The sequence below is a fragment of the Paroedura picta genome, chromosome 5 (assembly GCF_049243985.1).
Source record: "Paroedura picta isolate Pp20150507F chromosome 5, Ppicta_v3.0, whole genome shotgun sequence".
In the NCBI taxonomy this organism is placed as follows: domain Eukaryota; kingdom Metazoa; phylum Chordata; class Lepidosauria; order Squamata; family Gekkonidae; genus Paroedura; species Paroedura picta.
Genome location: NC_135373.1, coordinates 16,022,922 through 16,044,998, shown reverse-complemented (window position 1 = coordinate 16,044,998; position 22,077 = coordinate 16,022,922). Strand labels below are relative to the sequence as shown.

The window sequence follows — 22,077 nt, the reverse complement described above, 5'->3', positions numbered from 1 at the left end:
CCGTGCATCGCGCATGCGCCATGCGCGGCCAAAAATCGCGCATGCACGGCACTTTCGCTCATGCACGCATGCGCAAAAGTGCCGCGCGTGCATGATTTTGGCCATGCATGACGCATTCGCACATGCGTGATGCGTGGGGCGCGGCCCGCGCATGCGTGGCCCACGGGCACGGCCGTGCATGCGTGATGCGTGGGCGCGGCCTGCGCATGTGCGGCCCGCGGCCCGCTGCCCTGCCGGTCCCCAGCCTCAGAAAGGTTGGGGACCACTGCCTTAAAGATGTCCAGGGGGTAGGGCCAGTGACCTCACCGATCCAAAGCTAGGATCCATTGGCCCAGGAACCTGTCACTCCCCAGGACTGGGTTGGGGAAGAAGGGCTGGCTGAGCCTGGGGCTGTCCCACCCTTGAGAAAACATTTAAAAGGTAAAGGAAGAGCCCGGCCCATTCTCTGGCTGTGGAAGAAAAGTAATTGGCCCAGGAGAGGGTGAAAATAAGGTGAAAAGTAGCCACCCACCCACCCACCCACCCTGCAGCTCAATTCTGGGACACTGGAGGGTGAGACAGCCCTGGACCCAGAAGAACCTGGAAGCTGCTTATGAATGATTTATGAGTTGGATCAGACCACCGGCCCATCCAGTCCAACACAGTGGCCAAAACCTCAGGGCCATCAGGAGGTCCACCAGTGGAGCCCGAACTCCAGAAGCCTCCCTACTGTGCCCCCCAAGCACCAAAAAGACACAGTATTACTGCCCCAGGCATAAGAACATAAGAGGAGCCATGTTGGATCCGGCCAATGGCCCACCCTGTCAGACAGTGGCCGCAACCCAGGGGCCATCAGGAGGTCCACCAGCTGGACCAGTACTCCAGACGCCCTCCCACTGTTGCCCCCCAAGCGCCAAGAAGACAGACATGACTGGTGCAGACAGTGAGTCCCATCTAGACCTTGTGGCTAATTGATGGACCTCTGCTCACGATATTTCTACAATCTCTTCTTGAAGCAGTCTACGCTCGTAGCTACCACCAAGTCCTGCAGCAGTGAATTCCCTGTGCTCATGACTCAGATCTCCCAAAACAAAGCCCAGGTCCTTGGAAGGCTGCTGCACTGGGGACTTGAATAAGGTGACCAGACGTCCCGGCTTTTGCGGGACCGTCTTGAAAATTCAGGATTGGTCCCGCGCCCCAGACTGTTTCCCCAAAATCTCGATTTTTCCCGTGGGGGGGGAGGCGCGGTCGGCGGGTATGCACAGGGCAAGGGAGGCAACGGAGAGACGAGAGGCCGATTCCATCTGGACTGGGCTGCGAGGGGGCCGTGGGGCCTGGCTGCCGCTCGACTAATCCACCACTGCTGCCAGAGCGCTGTGCCGCCTCCGCCACCTCCCTGCACTTCCCTCCCACATGCTTTGGCAGCCAGACGACCTCTGCTGGGGAGCCACCGCCGTCCTCACCTGACCCCACTGTCTTGCCGCTGCCGCCCAGGGAAGCAGCCGCATACAGTCAGGCGGGCAGGCGAGAGGCGAGCGGGCCACAGAGGCCGTAGGATGCGCGCTCCCCACCCCCCACCCCCGCTGCGCACTCTGTGGAGCATCCAGAGGCTCCGCAAGCCATTCCCCAGCACCCCCACGTCTGTTTTGAGGAGGGAGGGGAGGGGGAGGGAGCCTGGAGGCAGCAGCCACAGAGGGAGAGGGAAAGAGACAGGCTGGCAAGGTAAGATGTGTGTGTGTGGGGGGGGGGGGGAGAGGCAGCAAAATTAACATATTGGGGAGGGGGGGAGCTCGGAAGGGGAAGCTCTTGTCACCCGGCCCCAGACGCAGCCGGCTCCTGCATCCCATCCCGGGATGGGGGAGCGCTCTGAGGTGCTTACTCCCGAGGAAACATGCCAAGCCGTTGGAGGAGGCGGAAGTGGCTGTCTTTGCCCCTGCGGAGGGAGGAGGAGGGGAGGCTGGGCGCTCCCCACCACGCGTCAGGAGGGGAGGAGGGGAGTCTGCCCCCCCTGACAATGGTGTCCTGCTTTACCTTTGTGAAAATCTGGTCACCTTAGACTTGAACCTCAAATGGCTTCAGTGTTAAGTCACAAGAGAAGCAGAAGTGAACAGAGCCATTTATTGGGATGGGAAGGGTCCCTTTCCTCCCCCAAATCCATACCCTCGACAATGATCCGGACGGACTGGTCCCTCTGCAGTCCAGGGATGCTGGGAACCAATGCCTCGCATGTATATGTGCCAGCCATGTGGTAGGTTAGCGAATTCAGGGTCAACGTCCTCCCGTTTTCCACCTGTTCTTTTCCCTGCAGGAGGAAGAGAAGGGGCTATGATTTTAGACAGCTCTTTGAAAGCTCTCCATCTACCCAATTCACATCCATTCACATCCATCAATCAGTCCTTCTTTTACTTTCTTTCTTTCCACCCAATTCATTTTCTTTCTCTTTCTCTTCTCTCTCCTTTCTTCCCCAAAACAGACAGAACCTCAAAGGAGGGTATGGTGGAGGCTAGCTGCCAGCTTGGGACTAGCTGCCAGAGACCTGGGGCAGCAAAGGGTCTCAGTCTCTGGATTCCCCACTCTTGCTCCTCCTCCACATGCAGCCACCTGGGTGATCTTGGGCTGATTCCCAGTTCTCTCAGAGCTTTCTCAGCCTGACCTACCTCACAGGGTCTCTGTTATGGGGGAGGAGGGGAAGGCGATTGGAAGCTGCTTTGAGGCTCCTTTGAGTAGTGAGGAAACAGGGTACAAAAAAGCTCTTCTTCTATTTCATCCTGGGGATTGAACCGGGGACCTTCTGCGTGCCAAGCAGGGGCTCTGCCACTGATCCACAACCCTGCCTGTTTCTGTGAAGTGGGACTATTTGGAGTTTGTTATGCTTCCCAAGGTCTGGAATTCCCTTCCTCTAGAAGTGAGGATGGCACCATCCCTAAAAAATGTTCCGGGGCAAACTGAAGCCGTTGTGAGAAAGAGGGGAAGGATCTCTCAGACGGTGAATTCTTCTGGGCCTCTTACAGCAATTCCAGCTGGGTTTGGTCACAATTTTCTTGTTTTGCCTTCAGATTGAAAATGGTTTAAAGGTCTATTGAATCATAGAATCATAGACTGGCCTAGAAGCAGGTTCAAAGTTTGTTGAGGAAAGAAAAGAGTGAACCTTTGCAGAATTGTTCCCTTGGAGAGGGCTGCTATTGTGAGCCTAAAGGTTTAGGCCTTTGTTATCTGGGAATACAGAGCTCAGTACAGTTTGCGGTTTGCAAAGTTGCAAATTTAAGATACAGATTACAGGGATAAGGCCAGAAACGTCATGAAAAGAGGCAGTGAGCATAGGGCAGTGATCACGATATGCCAAGGATGTTTCTTGTACTCCCACTTTGTAACAGAATGAGGACATTGGGTGACACTCAGAGTGTTCCCAAAGAACTTTGCTGTTCAGAGGCTCACTTTTTGCCCCCTGAATGACTAACCACCTGAGCTGTTCTCTACTTTTGCTTCCAAGAAGACTGACTTTTAAAGTATGCAGCTTGTCAGAAGTCGCCTCCCTCAGAAGAGCCCCCTCCTCCTAGCTGGCTGCAGAGGTTGTTTCCGGGGCTGAGGGGATGTATTGTTACTTGTGTGCCTGCCCAGGCCCATGAGGAACAAAACAGAAGTGGCCAGACTGCCACAGGCACTATGTCGAGAACACTAAAGCAGGGGTAGTCAAACTGCGGCCCTCCAGATGTCCATGGACTACAATTCCCATGAGCCCCTGCCAGCGTTCACTGGCAGGGGCTCATGGGAATTGTAGTCCATGGACATCTGGAGAGCCGCAGTTTGACTACCCCTGCACTAAAGCCTCCATCTCCCTGCTGCGTCCATGTGCCCCTAATCCAGGCTTTCTCAACCAGGGTTTCATGCAGCCCTGGGATTTCTTCACAGCCCTGGAAGAGTTTCCCAAATGGGTGTGTGTGTGTGTGTGGGGATATATATATATATATATATATATATATATATATATATATATATATATATATATATATATATATATATATATATATATATATATATATATATATATATATATATATATATATATATATATATATAAAATTGTTAAGCGTTTAGTGGGTGATATGACCTCTCCGCACTTCCAAAATGGCCAATGATGGGCCTGGAGGGGGTGGGGAGGGGAGGGCCCCCCAGTGGGCATGTCCACACCTCTGCTTCCCAACCACATTCTGTATGATCGCGCCATTTCTGGGGTTTCTCAAAGCTTGAGGAATGTCTCAGGGGGTTCTCAATGATCCCACCTGAGTCCCCTGCTCCACTTGCTTTCCCACCAGCGCCCCTGACTTCCCGCCGCCCACTGGAGGCGCTGCCAACAGCAGGTGCGCAGTGCCACGCTGAGGGGGAGCCCCAGATATGGCGGCCGCCAGAGAGCACCAAAGGAGAGCCGGCGGCAGAGTGGCAGGGCAGCCCCTGAGGCAACAGCCGGGGAGGAGGACGAGGAGGAGCCACGGCCCGGTACCAACTGATCAACGGACCAGTACCGGTCCCCAGCCTGGGGGTTGGGGACCACTGCTATAGACAACAAAAAAGTGGAGTTTCTTTCTTTTTTAACTCTTTTAAGTAAATAAATTTTTAAAAACTCCAGGATGAGACTCGGCAGGATGAGACCACTAAGCCAACAGTCAGACTCAGAAGAAGAGTCCATGTTTCTATCTGATTTTTCTTGGTGTCAGGTCTAGACTACCAGATTTCCCCTGAGGCTGCAGGAAGAACAATAGAAGACAGTACTTTTTCCTCTGTATGAGTTACTGATCTGGACTCAGGAACAACAGCTCGTGCAGAGACACGCTTTTTCCTACCTTAAGGAGTCTCAAAGCAGCTTACAATCACTTTCTCTTCCTCTCCCCACAAGAGGTGGGGCTGAGAGAGCTCAGAGAGAACTGTGACTGGCCCACAACCACCCATCTGGCTGCATGTAGAAGAGGAGGAGTGGGAAAGCAAACCTGGTGCTCCAAATTAGAGGCTGCCGCTCTTTAACCACGAGACCAAGCTGGCTTTCCAGGGCATGGGGCATAACGGTTGTACTCTCATTAGTAAGTCCTTTCAAACTCAGTGGAACATTTGTCTAAGCCAGGGGTCCACAACATGGTTCGCATGGGTGCCATTTCCTGGTGCTACCCTGTGTTTTCAGAAAGAGGGTGAGGCCAGAAGGGGATTCTGCCCAGCAAGACTTCTCACTGACCTAGATTTGATTTCTTTTAAAAAATGCGACTGGAGGTAAACTACACTCATTTTTTTAAAGATAGCTTGTTCAACACAGGAATGTCCAAGACATTCTGCAGTCAACTCCGCCTCCTGCGGCAGCCATTTTGGGGCTCCGCCCACACCTGGTTTCAGAATCCCAAAAGTGCTTGGAGGCTGACAAATGTTGAGGACTAGGATTGGGTGCTTTGGCCCCCAAAGTGGCCAGTCTCTCCGCGCCTCCCCTTCCTCCCCCACGGCGCTGGCTGCACCAGGAGAGACCGGCCACTTCGGGCGCCAAAGCACCCAACCCTATTAAGGACTCCTGGCCTAAGCGCTGACTGCCAGTGAGAAGGCCAAAGGAAATAAACATCCTCTCTGCCAAGCCTGATGTGTCGAACACAGGAAGTAGCCGGCTCACCTTCCTCCATGACAGGGTGGGTGTCTGGGAACCAGAGCAACTGCAGTTCAATTCGACGTTCCCCCCCAGGGGGACTTTCACGGTCTTGTTAGGGTTCAGGACCATCGCGTCTAGATCTGGAGTGAGGGAACAGAGAGAAGAGAAAGAGATTGACTGGCAAATACTGGGGCTGAACCCCTAGCTTTCTCACTGCAGGGAAGGCCCTGTCAGCTTTTCTTCCCAAAAGTCCCGGTGCACTCACAGTTGACAAAGATGGTCACCTCCTTCTCCAGGTCCACCTCAGGGGGGCTGTCGAAATCCAGCACTTGGCACCGGTACGTCCCACTGTCATACTTGGTCACTTGCCGAAGGACCAGGAGTCCATTTGGATTGGACACCAAATCTTCAAAGTGGTCTTGAGACTGGAACGACCAGGACAGGCAAATTGTGTGTGTGGGGGGGGGGGGGGAGGCAGCAGAGGAGACATGTCAGAAAAACCCCAAAATCATCAGCCAGAGTTCCATCGTCACAAGCAAATGCATGGCCCAGACTGGAAATCAGTGTGCACAGAAGGATGCTGTGATCCACAGCAGTGGCCCTGGCATAATAACACATTCACTGGGGTGCACATTTGGGGATGCCAGTCCCCAGGGGACAGCTGGAGATCCCCTGGAATCACAGGTAACAGAGATCAATTCCCCTGGAGCAGGTTTTGTGAAAACGTGGGGCCATTCCGCACCAGGATCTATGTAGCAAATTGGTTGCGGAACGAAAAAACACCATTTTAAATAGTGGAATTCGTCGTTATGCATACCTGCCTTTGTAGTGGAATCCAGTTGTGTTTCTATCGTTTCCCACAGGGTTCCGGTCTCGGCAAAAATCGCTAGCCAGGAAGCGATATTGCAGAGCTTTGTCCCACCCCTGGCCATCAATCAAACGAGCAGCCAATGGGCGGCCGTTATCATGCTCCCGAAAAGCCCCTTTCCCTTTAAGCAGGTTAAAAAAAAAAAAACACGTTGCAATGAATCTGCATTGATTCGTTGCAACGGAGAGACCCATCTAGCTAGCAGGTGGTGTTTGAGCTGCCGTTTCATCGTTGCCACGTTCCCCCGAGTGAAAAAAAAATACCCCCCCCACGGGCGCGAATTTTGGCCGAAAATAAAGTGAAAAATAAAGGGAAAATAAACCAGCAAATGGGGCTGTGTGGTGCTTGGTGACTTAAAACAGCTCTGGGGAGGGACTACAGCCGGGGAAGCCTCGCTGGGTAAACGAAGGCTCGCTGGTGCGTTGCTCTCCGCTCACTCTGAGAAAAAAAATTGGCGATCGCTTCGCCGTAAGATCAGAGGAGAGAGCCAGGGGGAGGGACTTTGCAGAAACCGCAACAATGGTGACGCACAGAACTTTCCCGCTAGTGTTGCAGATTGGTTGCAAGAGTGTAGCACTTTTCAGAGGGTGAATCCACTTTTTGGGATTTCCCTGAAAGCGCTACAACGAAGCGCTTTTTGCGGATCAGTTTCAGGAGTGTTGCAGATTGTCAACGACGTTGTGCATAACAGCAAATCAGTAGCGATTTCAATTTGCAACCATTGTGCAATTTTGAACGAGTGTGGAATGGCCCTTGGTGTATCTTGACAGCCCTGGAAGGGTTTTCTGGATGTGTGGGAGTTAATTATCCTTATCCATTGTTCCTCTTAATATTTGTGAAACAGCCCTGAGGGTGGAGAGTGTCCTGGATGTCTGAGTTGGAATAGGGCCAATCAGGGTGTGGCCAGCAAAGCTGGCAGCACCCTGATTGGCCCTGCTCCTACAGCTCCCTCCCTCCCTAGATGCTAGCCACTTTGCTCTCAGACGCTGCAGGAGCCAGCAAGAGAGAGTGAGACAGAGACACAGAGAGCCCTGCCAAACCGCAAATCAGCCCTGATTACCTGCTATCGCTCTTGCTGCGAGGGAGAGAGAGAGAGACAGAGAGAGAGAGACGCCCAAATGTGTCCTCATTCCCTGCTACAAATAGCCCTGATTACCTCCTATGGCTCCTGCTGCTATGGGGAGAGGGAGAGGGAGCAGGAGAGGGAGATCTGTGCCTGCCAGTGTCCCCTGGATCCTAGCACCCATTGCATTCCTGGTTGCAATGGGCTTTCTTGCTAGTAAATACATAGGATTTGTAAAACATATTGGGTGATATGATCATCTATGGTCATGTTAAACAACCTGAAATGGCCAATGATGTGCCTGGAGGGGGTGGGAAGGGGAGGGGCCTCAGGTGGGCGTGTCCACAGCTCTGCTTCCCTACCACATTCTGCATGATCGCATCACTTCTGTGGTTTCTCGAAGCCTGAAGAATATTTCAGGGGGTTCTCAATGATTAAAAAGTTGAGAAGGGTTGCCTGGGGGGCGGGGGACCAGACAGCGCCAGTTGCAAGATAGTTGCCCCCTCCCTGGCCATTTTCTGAAAAGACTTCATGGGCACCAGGTGGCCAAACACCCCTGGGCACACTCTTGGGGACCCCTGACGTAGACACCCAAGAGCAGGGGTAGTCAAAATGCGGCCCTCCAGATGTCCATGGACTACAATTCCCATGAGCCCCTGCCAGCGTTTGGACATCTACCCCTGCCCAGAGACTGGGACTTGGGTTCACACACATGTGCACAGTGCTGCTGCTGTTTTCGTTTCGCTTCCTCCAGGTTGAATTGGAAACAACTCACCAATGAAGGACCAGACAGGGTGAAGAGCTGAGTGAAGCGTTACCTTCATTTTGGTGAAGACGTACTCAGGCGGGGGGTTTCCATCCCCTTGGCACAGCAGCCGCACGTCGTCCCCTTCCTTGATGACCTTGGGAGACTCCAAACTGAACTGCACATTCTCCGTGTAATCTGCAAGGAAGGGGAATGCGGAACAGGAGGAGGTTCACTCTCCAGCCCACGTGGGCGTTTTTCCGTGCAAGAGAGGGGCGTGCGGGGGGTGGGAAGGGCACTCACAGTGCAGCGTGAGCTGGAAACTCTCCGACTTATGGCTGTGAGCTTCTCCGTGGGGCATCAGGTAGTTGACTTGGCAGTAGAACTGGGAGTCTTTGTCGGTCTTGTTCGGGCGCAGGTAGAGTGTGCTGGAGATGGAGTAGAGCCCCGAGGCCTCCTTCACAGTCCGTGGCACCACGTACAAATCTGGGGAGAAGGAGAGAAGCGCTGGTGATAGGCAAAGGGGGGCAGGGAGCAAGGTGTCATGAACAGCCCTCAATCAGACCCACACTGGCAGACATGCCCTGCATGGCAGGCCCCGGAGAAGAAAAAGAAGAGCTGGTTTTTTAGGCCCCACTTTTCACTACCCAAAGGAGTCTCAAAACGGCCTGCAAACACCTTTCCCCACAACAGACAGACACCCTGTGAGGCTGGTAGGGCTGAGAGAGAGCTGTGAGAGAACTGCTCCCAAAGAACAACTCTAAGAGAGCTGTGGATAGCCCAAGGTCATCCAGCTGGCTGCACGCAGAGGAGTGGGGAATCAAACCTGGTTCTCCAGATTAGAATCCTCCACTCCTCTTACCCACAAGGCCTCAGAAGCTCGTCCCAGAAGGGACCCTTCCACCAGTCCAACCGCCAACTGCTGAGTCTGAAGGGCCTTCAAGACACCAGACTTCAGTAAGAGGAGATGTTGCCTCCTGGCACTGGGATCCAGAGCTTAACTGCCTCTGAACATGGAGGTTCCCTTTAGTCACTATGGCTGGTGGTTGCTGATAGGCCTCTCCTGCATGAATGCATCCCATCTCCTTTCAAAGCCCTCTGTGCCTGTGGCCATGGCCTCTGGCTGCAAATTCCACGTTTCAATCACTTGTCATGTACAGAAGCATTTTCTTTGTGTCCATTCCGAATCTAATGCCTGCCAGCTGCCTTGGATGCATGAGTTGTAGTATTTTGGGGAGTTGTCAAGATACTTTCCCGACAAAACAGGAAGATGAACATTTGGTATTCCCTTAGGCCCAAACAGATGACGCTACGGAGTCTTTGGAAAGAGCTCTCTCTCTCTGCAGCCGGAGAGGAGGGAAACTGATCAGAATCAGGTAGGCTTAAGCAGAAATCCTCAGCCACAGAATCTGTAGCATTGTGAGGAAGTTGTGGCATCATTACCCGGTCTGTCCCTTAGGGTTGGGCAGTTCGGCCACCAAAGCAGCCGTTCACACCCGGAGCATTTGCTGGCAGGGGCCCATAGGAATTGTAGTCCATGGACATCTGGAGGGCCGCAGTTCGACTACCTCTGGACTAGGCACACGAAAGGAAGATCTCTAGGGGTGATGAAGGATAAAGGACACCGTATCACCTGCCACCTGATCCCTTTGTCAGAGATGGAGATGCCGGGTATTGAACTCGGGACCTTCAGCGCGCCAAGCAGATGCTCTGCCGTCCAGTCACAGCCCCTCCATTGTTGTTGTTAGGTGCGAAGTCATGTCTGACCCCATGGACAATGATCCTCCAGGCCTTCCTGTCTTCTACCATTCCCCGGAGTCCATTTAAGTTTGCACCGACTGCTTCAGTGACTCCATCCAGCCACCTCATTCTCTGTCAGCCCCTTCTTCTTTCCCCACCCCTTTAAGGATCGCTGCCTTGTCGTGGAGAAGCCGTGCAGGGCCACCCAAGACGGACAGGTCATAGCAGAGAGCTGTGACAAAAGGTGATCCACTGGAGAAGGAAATGGCAAGCCACTCCGGTATCTTTGCCATGAAACACTATCAAAAGGCAAAAGGCCCCTCCCTTAGCGGCCCCCTTACCGGAGTTCCGTTCTGTCGGGGCTTGCAGGGGCTGGTCGTCTTTGTACCAGCTGATGGTCGGCACCGGATTGGCATTTAGGCTGCTGCACATCGCAATCTGGGGAAGAGAGACACTGAATTCACAGCTAAGAGCCACCTTCAGGCCGCCTCCAACCCCCGGCTTTGCTTCACCTGCCTTGACTGCCTCCGCTTTCCTTTCCAGCTGCCACCGTAAATGACCAGGGAGAGAGGCAGCAGCTAAGGAAACCTCCCCTCACTCCTGGATACAGACCCTGGCCAGAATTTTTCTGGCTTTTCATCGCATGCTACCTGCCAAGAACGAAGGCCTTTGAAACCAGAGGTGAATCCCAATGCTTCTCTCATTTATCCCAATGCTTCTCTCATTCTCTCATTTATCTATCTATCTCTTCCCCACCACAGGCTCTCACCTCGGAAGCATGTTCTCCAGTCACTGAGAGAGTCCTGGTGTTCTTAACGACCTCTGGGGTCTCAGGGGGGTCTGTGGGGACACAAGCAGCAGTTAGGGAACCTTGGAGGCCGGGCTGGGCTGCTGCAAACTAAAGTGTTCACCAGAAGTGTGCATCCTCTGCTGCTGTGTAATGCCCGTGGGCAGGCAGCCAGATTCAGCAAGAGCAGTTTAAAGCAAAGGGTTCTGGGTTTCCTTGGAAGTTGGCCCCAATTAGAGTTGTGCACTTCGGTGCGGATCGGCCTCCTCGATGATCACCGAAGCCCAAGGCGACCAGCGGCGTGGAGAGGAAGGGCAGTGGTGGTTCGGACGCGTTGGCAATCACCAAAGCCCAAGGTGACCAGTGGCATGGAGAGGAGGGGCAGTGGCGGCTGCCACCGCCCCTCCTCTCCATGCCGCTGGTCACCTTGGGCTTTGATGATCGCCAACGCGTCCGAACCACCACTGCCCCTCCTCTCCACGCCGCTGGCTGCCTTGGGCTTCAGTGATTGTCGAGGCGGCCGAACCATGCCGAACCGCACAACCCTAGCCCCAATTCTGTTTTTATCATCTGCATCTATCTCAAAGGATCCTTTGCGGATATCAATTTAAGCAGCTGAATGCTGGGCTTTTATTTTTGGTTTTTTCCATGCTGCTGGCTCCATTTCTTGGCTTGCTCCAGTACTTATGAATGTTATGTTGTTGCTTTGATGACTTTATTGTCTTGTTCTTATATCACATGCTGCCTCGAGCCGATCTCCGGAGAGGCAGAATATGCATTTTATAAATAAGTGACGATAAATAGCGGTTTGTTTTTATTTTGGAGGGTGAAAAATGGTGTCTCTTCCCCACGTTTTGAGTAATTTCCAATGAAGACGTAGTGTTTGTTTATTTATTAGGCTTATATACTGCCCTTCCCGACAATGGGCTGAGGACAGTTCACAAAATCATCAAGTTAAAACAAACACGGTATAATTTACAGTTTAAAACATCCATGGTCATCAACAGTTCAAATGATAAAACGTCTACATTCTTATTCCAACATTCTATATCCTGCTTTTTCCTTACCCTAAGAAGGCTTAAAGTGGCTGGCAAACACCTTTCCCTTCCCCTCTCCAAAGCAGGCACCCTGTGAGATAGGTGAAACTGAGCAAGCTAGAGGAGAAGAGGAGGAGTTGGTTTTTATATCCCGCTTTTCACTGCCCAAAGTCGTCTCAAAGCACCTTTCCTTCCTCTCCCCACAAAAGACATTCGTGAAGTAGGTGAGCTGCGAGGTCTGACAGGTCTGCTCTGTGAGAATCTACTGAAGCTAACGTCTGAAGCACACTGTGACTCATTTGTCCACCAGACCTACGTATATTGATGCATTTTGCAAGCCGCCCTGAGCTGCAAGGGAGGACGGTGAATGAATGAATGAATGAATGAATGAATGAATGAATGAATGAATGAATGAATGAATGAATGAATGAATGAATGAATGAATGAATGAATGAATGAATGAATGAATGAATGAATGAATGAATGAATGAATGAATGAAAGAAAGAAAGAAAGAAAGAAAGAAAGAAAGAAAGAAAGAAAGAAAGAAAGAAAGAAAGAAAGAAAGAAAGAAAGAAAGAAAGAAAGAAAGAAAGAAGCCACTTCATTGGAAATGAAGAAGGATGGATGGGATGGGAGGGGGTGTATCATTCTAGGAAGGAAGCCATGGGGACAAACATGGCACTTCTCCCTGCGGTTCGTCCTACATCTGGTACTCGCCATTGCTCTGTTGAGACAATACAGCCAAAAGCAGTTCAGTCCAACCCAGCTCTTTCTCTCATTTTGTCTGCTATCGCGGACATGCTTTGCGGGGGGGGGGGGGGAGGCAAAACGTGCAAGGCGATACGAACATGTGGGGCAAGGCCGTCAGCGAGAGATGACAGGGAGATAGGGTCCTCCTCTGCCGGGGGAAAAAAAACCCAAAGAGGCTTCTCCAGGTGTTTTGCTGTAGGCGGGGAACGGTTGGGAGAGCTAAGGGATTACGTGGCTCTGTGGGAATGCATGGCGGGCTTGCCGGGGAGGGAGAACGGAGCCTCTATTCCAGGGGTAGTCAAACTGCGGCCCTCCAGATGTCAGTGGACTACAATTCCCATGAGACCCTGCCAGCATTCTCTGGCAGGGGCTCATGGGAATTGTAGTCCATGGACATCTGGAGGGCTGCAGTTTGACTACCCCTGCGCTAGGGATTGACCAAAGGCCTTGAGGTGGGCAAGGCAGTGAGACACCTGGGCAGTGGAGGGGGCGCCATACCACAAGTGGGAACTGTGACAATTTTAGGACGGTTTCACGGATGGTGGGCAGCTCTCTTTGCACAAGCCTTGCCAGAGATTAGAAAGGAATTCAGAGCGCATAGTGGTGGTGGGTGTGACCGGGACCGCCTTGGCTAATTGGGGACAGGCCAGCCCGTTTTGGATAATTTCATTTTTAGCTGCTGGGTAGCTGCCTTTAAAAAAAAAGATTTATTTAGCTTATATGAATAGCCCGCCTTTTGCACCCTCACTCAATGTGGATTATGGAGTAACAAAAGAGAAAAAGAATGCAATTATACATCAGGAAACATCCAAGGAACAGTGCTATAGAGCCGCATGGGGCATGTGCTATCAAACAGCTTCTGGCTTATGGCAAGGTGAGGAATTAATTTTTCCGTGGGGAGCTGCGTGGGTTTGCAGCAGAGCAGCTCAAGTGGAGCACTGCTGCATGGTACAGGCGAAAAATATTTCTGGGGTGTAAGCTCTTGAAAGTCAAAGCTCCTGGAATGAGATACCAAGATCAGGTCTGGTATTGGGGCCGTCAGCTGAAAGGGATCAGAGGCCTCTCCTCCTCTTACCTCCAGCGAGACCCCCACTTGTCACTTGTGCTTTCCTTCCAGTCCACCTACGTTCCCACCAGTCCTTCCTTCCTTCCTTCCTTCCTTCCTTCCTTCCTTCCTTCCTTCCTTCCTTCCTTCCTTCCTTCCTTCCTCCCTCCCTCCCTCCCTCCCTCCTTGCCCGCCCGCCCGCCCGCCCGCCCGCCCGCCCACCTGAAAACCTTCTTATGGACTTAATGTCCTTCTCTACAGGACATGTCCAAATCAGAGCAGAGTTTCAAAATGCTGAAAGACTAAGCATCTTAAGGACGGTGCTATTTGCCACTGTGATGGGAGGCCAGGCAACTATTTAACACTATTTAACACACATCTTATCCTGATGCTTCCATTTCAAATTTCCCCAAGGATCTGCTCAGGGAGAAGCGAGCCCAAACATTACACAAGGAGAGGCAGCCAGATATGGAGATGCCGCATAATTGTCAAATGTTTTATTTATAGCCAGCATGCCTTTGGTAGCTGGGGGAAGGGGAAATTTCAATGTTTTGCCACAGCACTACAATATTTTAGGGGCACCTGAAGGTTTTAGATTTCCCTCTCTGCGGGTTTTCAAAAGCTGACAACAGGTGGGTCCAGAGAATTGTGGAGTTGGAAGACCCCAATGCCATGCCTGGATGATGCTCCCCAAAACCGAAATCCCTGGCCAGTCCGGCCTTCAGCAGTGGAAGGGAGAGGACAGAAATGGGACATTTCCACACTGATTAATTATTGCCATTTCAGTCTACTTCAGCCACAGTCAGCAAGTAGATTTGGCCATTTCACAAAGCAAAGTCCAGATGTGCATTGAACATGGATTGAAAGTGCATTTAATAGGGTTGGGTGGTTCGGCGTCTGAAGCAGCCGCTCCCACCTGAAGCAGCCAGCGCCACAGTACTGGCTGCTTCGGGTGGGAACGGCCGCTTCGGACACCAAACCACCCAACCCTAGATTATCAGCACATGAGAAACTGCTCAAAGATGGGGACGAGGGTGTATGCACAGCCATCTATGCTCTGGTTTAAATTTCAGGTTGAAGTGAAAACGGTTGGGCATCGAGGAGGAACCTGAAGGGCCAGGGAGGCAGCAAAGAGCACCAGGCACCTGTGAGAGCATTTGGGGAGGGGGAGTTCAGCAGAAAGGAAGGACCTGCTTTGCAGCAAGGAGCGACAACAAGGAGGGAGAAGCTCGCAAGAGTGCTTGAACAAGGAAAAGGAGGAGGAAGGAAGCCAAGCAAAGCCCAAAGGAGAGGATTAGATGAAGGACATCCCACAGCCCGACTGAAGGGTCTCACCGTAGACCTTGAGCTGGGCTGTCCCCCCAGCGTCTCCGCCAATGCCAGCCATCACGCGGCAGGTGAAAGCCCTCTCGTCACTCACGTCAGCGGCTTTGATGACCAAACCGTAGTCGGAGTCCATGAAGATGCGGTGGGTGTATTCGGTGTTCTTGTCCACCTCCCGGCGGTCCTGCTCGCTGAAGGCCACCCGGCGCTGCTCTGCATTCTTGTCTGTCTGCGAGGGGAGCATGGCGTTCAGCGACGGAAATGTTTGGGGGGGGGCAAAAGTGACCTCAGCCACCCCTATCCCCATTGGCCAGGCCCACATACTCACGATGAACCACTCCACCAGGTGGTACCCGCTTCCCCCTGTCACGGTGTGCGTGCACGCAATGGACGCCTGCTGCCCCAGCAACACCTCCACCACAGGCGGGACGGAGAGCTGAACCTCTGCGTGGCACCCTGGAAGACAACAGCAAACCAGCCAATGAGTGGATCTGTGTGGTGGATCTAGACTGCAGTCTACTGAGACAGCGCCGCCCCTCCCACCCTGCGGTGCTGGCTGCTTCGGGCTGGAACGGCCGCTTTGGTGGCCGAAGCGCCCAACCCTCGTTCAAACATGTAAACTCCCCTCAACATACATATTTCCTCAGTAATCCTCACCACCACCTGGGTATTACCCCGCAAAGTCTAGAAGCACTGGGTAGAAGAGGAAAGAAGGAGGACAAAGGGCAGTTTTCCTTATGGCGGGGGTAGTCAACCTGTGGTCCTCCAGATGTCCATGGACTACAATTCCCATGAGCCCCTGCCAGCATTCGCTGGCAGGGGCTCATGGGAATTGTAGTCCATGGACATCTGGAGGACCACAGGTTGACTACCCCTGCCTTATGGCTTTTCAGTGACTTCATGACTGAGGTAAGATTTGCCAAAAGTGGGGGGGGGGGAAGAAGGGGGAGGGGGGAGGATATACTGCTCATAAAGCCCAAGATGATTAGGTTTGTGTCGCATTAAGATGATGTCAATAGCAAATGAATCCCCTTAGTCAGTGCACGGAACGGCTTTGAGGGCTATGTTCAAGTCTCTAACACAGGGGTAGTCAAACAGCGGCCCTCCAGCAAATGCTGGCAGGGGCTCCTGGGAATTGTAGTCCATGGACATCTGGAGGGCCGCAGTTTGAGGGAAATGCACCATGATGGCGATAATTCCTTTGCCAACGGGATGAACATGCCCTCGGGAATTTTAAAGTTGGGGCTACTGTTTTAGTTTCTTCTTAAAATTTTAAATCCTGCCCTTTTTTCATGGAGCCCAGGGAAGAAACTTGAATGCTCTCTTACTGGCCATCTTATCCTCACAACCACCATAATTAGTCCTCAGTACACCGCCTCTCTTTCACAATGGAATCCCCAGGGCTTTCCCAATCCTCAGTGAAAGTCAATCAAGTTGCCTCTATTTACCATGCCAAAAAACCCTAAAACACAGAGGAGGAGGAGGAGGAATTTCCCAACTTGGATCGCTGGTTTTTAATGAGCTGTCCAAAGGTCTCCTGCTCTGCCAGGTCTCAACTGGACAACACACTGGGTGTTGTGAGTCAGAGACCCCAAACTCTGAGCTGTAAGCAAGTGACTGGGCCAAGGCCCATCTCACATTAGCACCACATTGTGTGTATGTGGGGGGGGGGGCTTAAACACTAAAATTTGCTTCTTCAGCTGCAGTCCTGAATGGCCCCCTCACTTGTGCCACAGCAAAGGAGTCCCCAGAAAACCAGATTTCATCTTTTCAAGCGGGGTCTAACGGGGTCTCTGATGCGGAAATGCGTGCAATCAGGTTTTCCCCCATGCCCACCATTTTGAGTCACTTGGGCACACCCCTTTCCGCGTTGCCATCCTCCCTCCCCCTCCCTTCCTCCATTCATCTGCCTTTTTGAAAGAAAGACTGTGTTACAATGCCATTTCTAAGTTTTTTTTAAAAAAGCAGTCTAGTAGTCTTGCACAGCAGTGTTATAATGTTATAACCTATAACATTTTTACAAATTACATTCAGGACACTGGCGGGGAGGGGGAGGCAATCAAGGGCACAGAATGGCAAATGGGCACAGAGAAAGCAAGCAGGCACGATTTTGCAAAAAACACATTTTTTAAAAGGGGAAGGGGACAAAGCATGATGGGAGGCTGCCTCAGTCCGGAAAGCATGTCATGAATTTCAGCCTGGAAAATAAGGGGAGGAAAGGCCAGGATCAGAAAGGCAAGAGTCGACTCGCAGCATCCAAAGAAAATTCAAAGTGAGGCTTATGTTTGTCACAGTGTCCCAGTTGGTAATCTGCCATTTACTGGAGTTGCCATCCTCCATGTGGGGCCTGGGGGTCTCCCAGCATTACAACTGATTCCCCGACTACAGAGAGCCAGTTTGGGGTTGTGGTTAGGAGTGCAGACTTCTAATCTGGCAAGCTGGGTTTGATTCCAGGGTCCCCCATGGGCTCGCCACAGCACTGATAAAGCTGTTCTGACCAAGCAGGAATATCAGGGCTCTCTCAGTCTCACCTACCTCACAGGGTGTAAGCCACTGAGACTCCTTTGGGGAGAGAGAAAAGCGGCCTATAAGAACCCAATCTTCTTCTTCTTCAGTTCCCCTGGAGAAAGTGGCCACTTTGGATGGTGAATGATGGCATTACCACCCTGCTAAGGTCCCGCCCTATCCAAGATCCAGCCCAAATATCCCCAGAAGTTTTCCAATCTGGAGTTGGCAAGCTTACAATTTGTGCTTCATCTCCAAATGGGAACCCCTACTCCAAACCACAGTCAGCTTTAAAACAGACATGGAACATGAAACTGTACCCAAAGGAGAAGATTCTGCTTATGCGCCTGTGGTCCTTCTGAACTCAGCCAGTGTAGGGCAGTGACACAAATGCATTTCAGACAAGAATTTTGAGAGGAGGAGGAACTGGGTTATTTATACCCCACTTTTTACTACCCGAAGGTGTCCCAAAGCCACTTACAAGTACCTTTCCCTTCCTCTTCCCACAACAGACACTCTGTAAGGTAGGAGAGGCTGAGAGAGCTCTGAGAGAACTGTGACTGGCCCAAGTTCACTCCACTGACTGCATGGAGAGGAGTAGAGAATCAAACCCAGCTTTCCAAATCAGAGTCTGCCGCTCTTTAACTGCTACAACTCTCTAACCACAATGCAAGAGTTTGCTTTTTGTTTTATTTTTTGCACAGTGAGTGTCTCCAACCGTGCTCCTTTGTCAGACATTAGATGGTGATGCATCTTGGCCTTAACTTAAGGGAAGTTTGACTTTCTCTAATGCAGAGGGAGTGCAATAAAGTGGCTATCTGGCACTGTGTGGGCTGGGAGTGTGAAAGGAGGGGAAACTGCTGATATGAAAGGCTCACAGCGAGGCTGGCCAGCAGCTGCTTGGGATTCCAGCCTGGCACTTGGGGCTTTGTTCCTGCATAAGCCCCTCAAATGGAGGAGGGGGCGGGGGGGATGAGTGAGCTTTCATCTCACAGCCGGGCAAGCTAAAGGAGGGGGGGAAATTCTGGCAAGACTCAGTGCCCAGAAATGGCTCAGTGCCAGGGAACCAGCTGGGAAAGCCGAGGAAGGGGAGAGGGGAAAGATTCATATTTGCCAACAGAGAGAAACAGTAGGGTCTTCTTTGCAGATCTCTAAACAATACAGATTAATGACAGGACAAGACGGTTGTCCTGCCTGCCCAAAAACTCCAGAGTGGCCCAAAGGTGCCCCCAAGGCAGAGAGAGGGAAGGGCAAGCACGAGATTTGTCGAGACAGATTCGTCAGGGAAGGAAGAAACCCACTCGGACTGCAGAAGAGGCGGGCACCTGGCCCAGGGTGGTGGAGAGAGCTGAAAGGAAATTAGGTTGCAGGGAGGCAGAACCCCACAGGGCAAGAAGCAGGAAAAGTTGGGAATTATGGGGAAGGCATTGTGCAGCATACGCGCTCCTTGCACAACACCCCCAATGATCTGTAGTCAAACAAGCTTTTGAAATGCCACACAAATCCCCAAAAATCTTGTACACCTTGCATTCCAGAAGGAGGATCATCCACACGGTTCATGCAGAACAACAAATTATCAGGGAAAATATGCATTGATTATTGACGTTTCCACCGTCCTTGTGGCCCAGAAATCTTTTTACAGAAGAGGCCGAAATTGGCCAAAGCATGGGGGAAAGCCGTTAGCGCTTCTTTTCCCTCCCCACATGCGCTCTTCAGTGAAGCGGCTGGAGGAAAAATAAAGTTTTGTGCAAATAAACCTGAGATTTTTATTGCCGAATGTGAGTTTGGTGAGCTTCCCGGAAACTGGTTAGTATGCCAAGGAGTGTGGAGGGTCCTCCAAAAGAGTGAGTTAAGCCAAAGAAATTTGGCAGAAATTGCTTATTCGACAGAATACTACCCCTCCCCATCCCTGGCCTCAGGATTCATGGCAGGTGTCAGCAAGCACTCCCCCACATGCAGCCAGCTGGGTGACCTTGGGCTCAAAGCTGCTCCGACCAAGCAGGAATATGAGGGATCTCTCAGCCTCACCTACCTTGCAGGGTGTTTGTTGTGGGGAAAGGGAAGGTGAATGTAAGCTGCTTTGAGACTCCTTCAGGTAGAGAAAAGTGGCATATAAGAACCTTCTTCTGCATATCCTAAAACAGGGGTAGTCAAACTGCGGTCCTCCAGATGTCCATGGACTACAATTCCCAGGAGCCCCTGCCAGCATTCGCTGGCAGGGGCTCCTGGGAATTGTAGTCCATGGACATCTGGAGGACCACAGTTTGACTACCCCTGTCCTAAAACCACAGTGCAAACTGGATTCTGGTTGCAGCAACAAGACGAAGGACAGTTTATCTCACTGAATGCTTTCTGGGACTTTTCTCCCTAATCTGTCAAGATGCCTCTGTTGGAGTTCTTCCAAAAGTATCTCACAAAATCCACAAAAGCTTCTGCAGGGGTGAAATCTTGTCTTTTAAGGCCTCTGAAAGCCTTCTGGCTATGTGTGGTGCCTCTGGGCTTCTCCTCTGGAGTTATTACCATCACCACCACCACCACACACACACAGCAAAAAGCCAGGTATAACAACTAAGCCTCCCTCCTGCCTCCAGAACAAGGCCTCCTGGTTAACAAAAGCTGATTAATTTCTTTGGGACACTTCCAGTCTACTTTCCCCTCATTAACACATCCATCAGGCCTGTCGGACAGATACAAACAACTGGCTGAAAACCATAAACCTCCCTAAAATATCCTAGTAGCCCCATCGCCAGATGCAGCGTTCCAGGAAGGCCTGCCTAAGTAACTCAGCCTTCCTAGAGTTTATGAAAACTTCGCAGAGGGGGAAGCTTCGGCATTCCCACCACAGAGGGCTGGCTTTCTCAGCCCAGGTTTCGTGACGGCCCTCGAAGGTCTTCCAAAATGGGAGTTAATTCACTTTTAATATATTTTTAAAATTTGTTAAGCATTTCTTGAGTATATGGTAGGGTTGGGCACTTTGGCTGCCAAAGGGGCTGTTCCAGCCTGAAGCAACCAATGCTGCAGTGCAGGGGGGGGGGGATGCTGGTGCCGGCGCGCCAACTGGCATGCTGGCTCTGGCACCACCCCTTCCCCCTGCGCCACAGTGCTAGCTGCTTCGGGCTGGAATGGCCACTTTGGCAGCCAAAGCGCCCAACCCGAGTAAATGGTCATATCGACCCATTACCCCCCCCCAACGGTCAAAGATGGGCCTGAAGGGGGCGGGGAGGGGAGGGCCCCCCGGTGGGCGTGTCCACAGCTCTGCTTCCCAACCACATTCTGCATGATAGCGCCCCTTCTGGGGTTCCAGGAGTTTCTCAACGGTAAAAAAGTTGAAAAGGACTGACATATAGAGGCTTATAAAAACTCAAACATGTAGTTGTTTTTACATCTATACTGGGGTCCCCAAATTTTCTGAGCCTGTGGGCACCTTTGGAGTTCTGAAACAGCAAGGAGGATGCAGCCACAAAATGGCTGCCCCAGGAGACAGAGCCAGTCGCAAAATGGCTGCTGCAGCTTCAGGCACACAGTGGAGGGCCTTCTTGCTGCTGCCAAAACAACATTTCTAAAAAAAGCCCCATGCATTAAGACATTTGAGGGGGGGGCAGGAGAGGCATTGGCCGGCACCATGTTGGGACTCCTGACTGGTACAATCAAACAACCAGTAGGCTTCAACTCAACTCCTGCATGGATACATTTCAGAGAGGCAGGCCTGTAAGCCTGGGTTTTCAAATTTCCAACAATCCAGGTTATTTAATCACTAGAATTAAAGCCCATTTATAAAAAGGGGTCTCGGTGGGCAAAGGGAAAGCAGCAGGGCCACCACGTCCTTGCCGTCACGTCCTTGCCGCCTGCTGCTTTCCCGGGACGCTGCACCGGGGCGCAACCTTCCTCCCCAGCGGCCACCCCCATCCCCGGCCGAAGTTCCTAGGTGGAGAGGACTCACTGTTGGGAAACTGCAGAGGCGAGGACAGCTGCCTGGGAGGACGGGCGACTCGGCGGAGAGCTGTTCACAGAACGGGCCAGCCACTTGGCCCTGGAGTGCCACTTGGAGAAGCTTCGCGGCTCCTGATTCGCTCCTCCAGGTTTTTATCACGGACAGCACCCGCTCCCTCTCCTCCCCTTTAGCTCTTAGCCTTTTATTTATACCGCTCCATTGGAGCAGTGTAAAGATCATCATCATCTGGGGGAGGGCTTGAAATTGGGAGAGAGTTCACAGTAACTGTGTTTTTCTTCCACTAGTAACTAGTGACTAGTTGATAGTAGCAACTCTGTGGAGGGGCCGCTATTATGGAAATGAATGAATTGGGGGGAAAAAAGACAAGCACCCCTCTCTCTCTACAGCTGTTATATTAATGTTACAGAAAATGTCAGAAGATCCAAGCAATTAGGCCTTAAAGTAGCTTCATGGGTTTTCTAGTTTTTGAGAATTTGGGGGTGGGGGGGAAGAGAAGGAAATGAACATTTTTTTTAAAGCCAGAATGAGAGAGGAGGATTAAAGTGTTTCTCCCCACCACCACCTCTACCACCTTGGGCATCATTTTATCTAACTCAAGTGTCCTTGCACTAAGGTGCCAGAAGACGCTGCTCAATTCAGGCCTGTGGTCAAGTGATGCGCACGGG

The 22,077-nt window shown here is 51.8% G+C and overlaps 1 protein-coding gene across 3 annotated transcripts in view; it reads right to left on the bottom strand.

Moving 5' to 3' along the window:
* Positions 1-22,077, bottom strand: part of BCAM (basal cell adhesion molecule (Lutheran blood group)) — a 62,825-nt gene that overhangs the window by 12,177 nt on the left and 28,571 nt on the right. For all 3 annotated transcript variants that reach the window (XM_077336645.1, XM_077336646.1, XM_077336647.1), the window contains exons 2-10: positions 15,284-15,411; positions 14,968-15,184; positions 10,782-10,852; positions 10,354-10,450; positions 8,576-8,758; positions 8,346-8,470; positions 5,862-6,021; positions 5,621-5,736; positions 2,140-2,281 (exon numbers count right to left, since the gene is read on the bottom strand). In XM_077336645.1, coding sequence (XP_077192760.1) covers positions 2,140-2,281; positions 5,621-5,736; positions 5,862-6,021; positions 8,346-8,470; positions 8,576-8,758; positions 10,354-10,450; positions 10,782-10,852; positions 14,968-15,184; positions 15,284-15,411 — 1,239 coding nt within the window. The remainder of the gene's footprint in view (positions 1-2,139; positions 2,282-5,620; positions 5,737-5,861; positions 6,022-8,345; positions 8,471-8,575; positions 8,759-10,353; positions 10,451-10,781; positions 10,853-14,967; positions 15,185-15,283; positions 15,412-22,077) is intronic.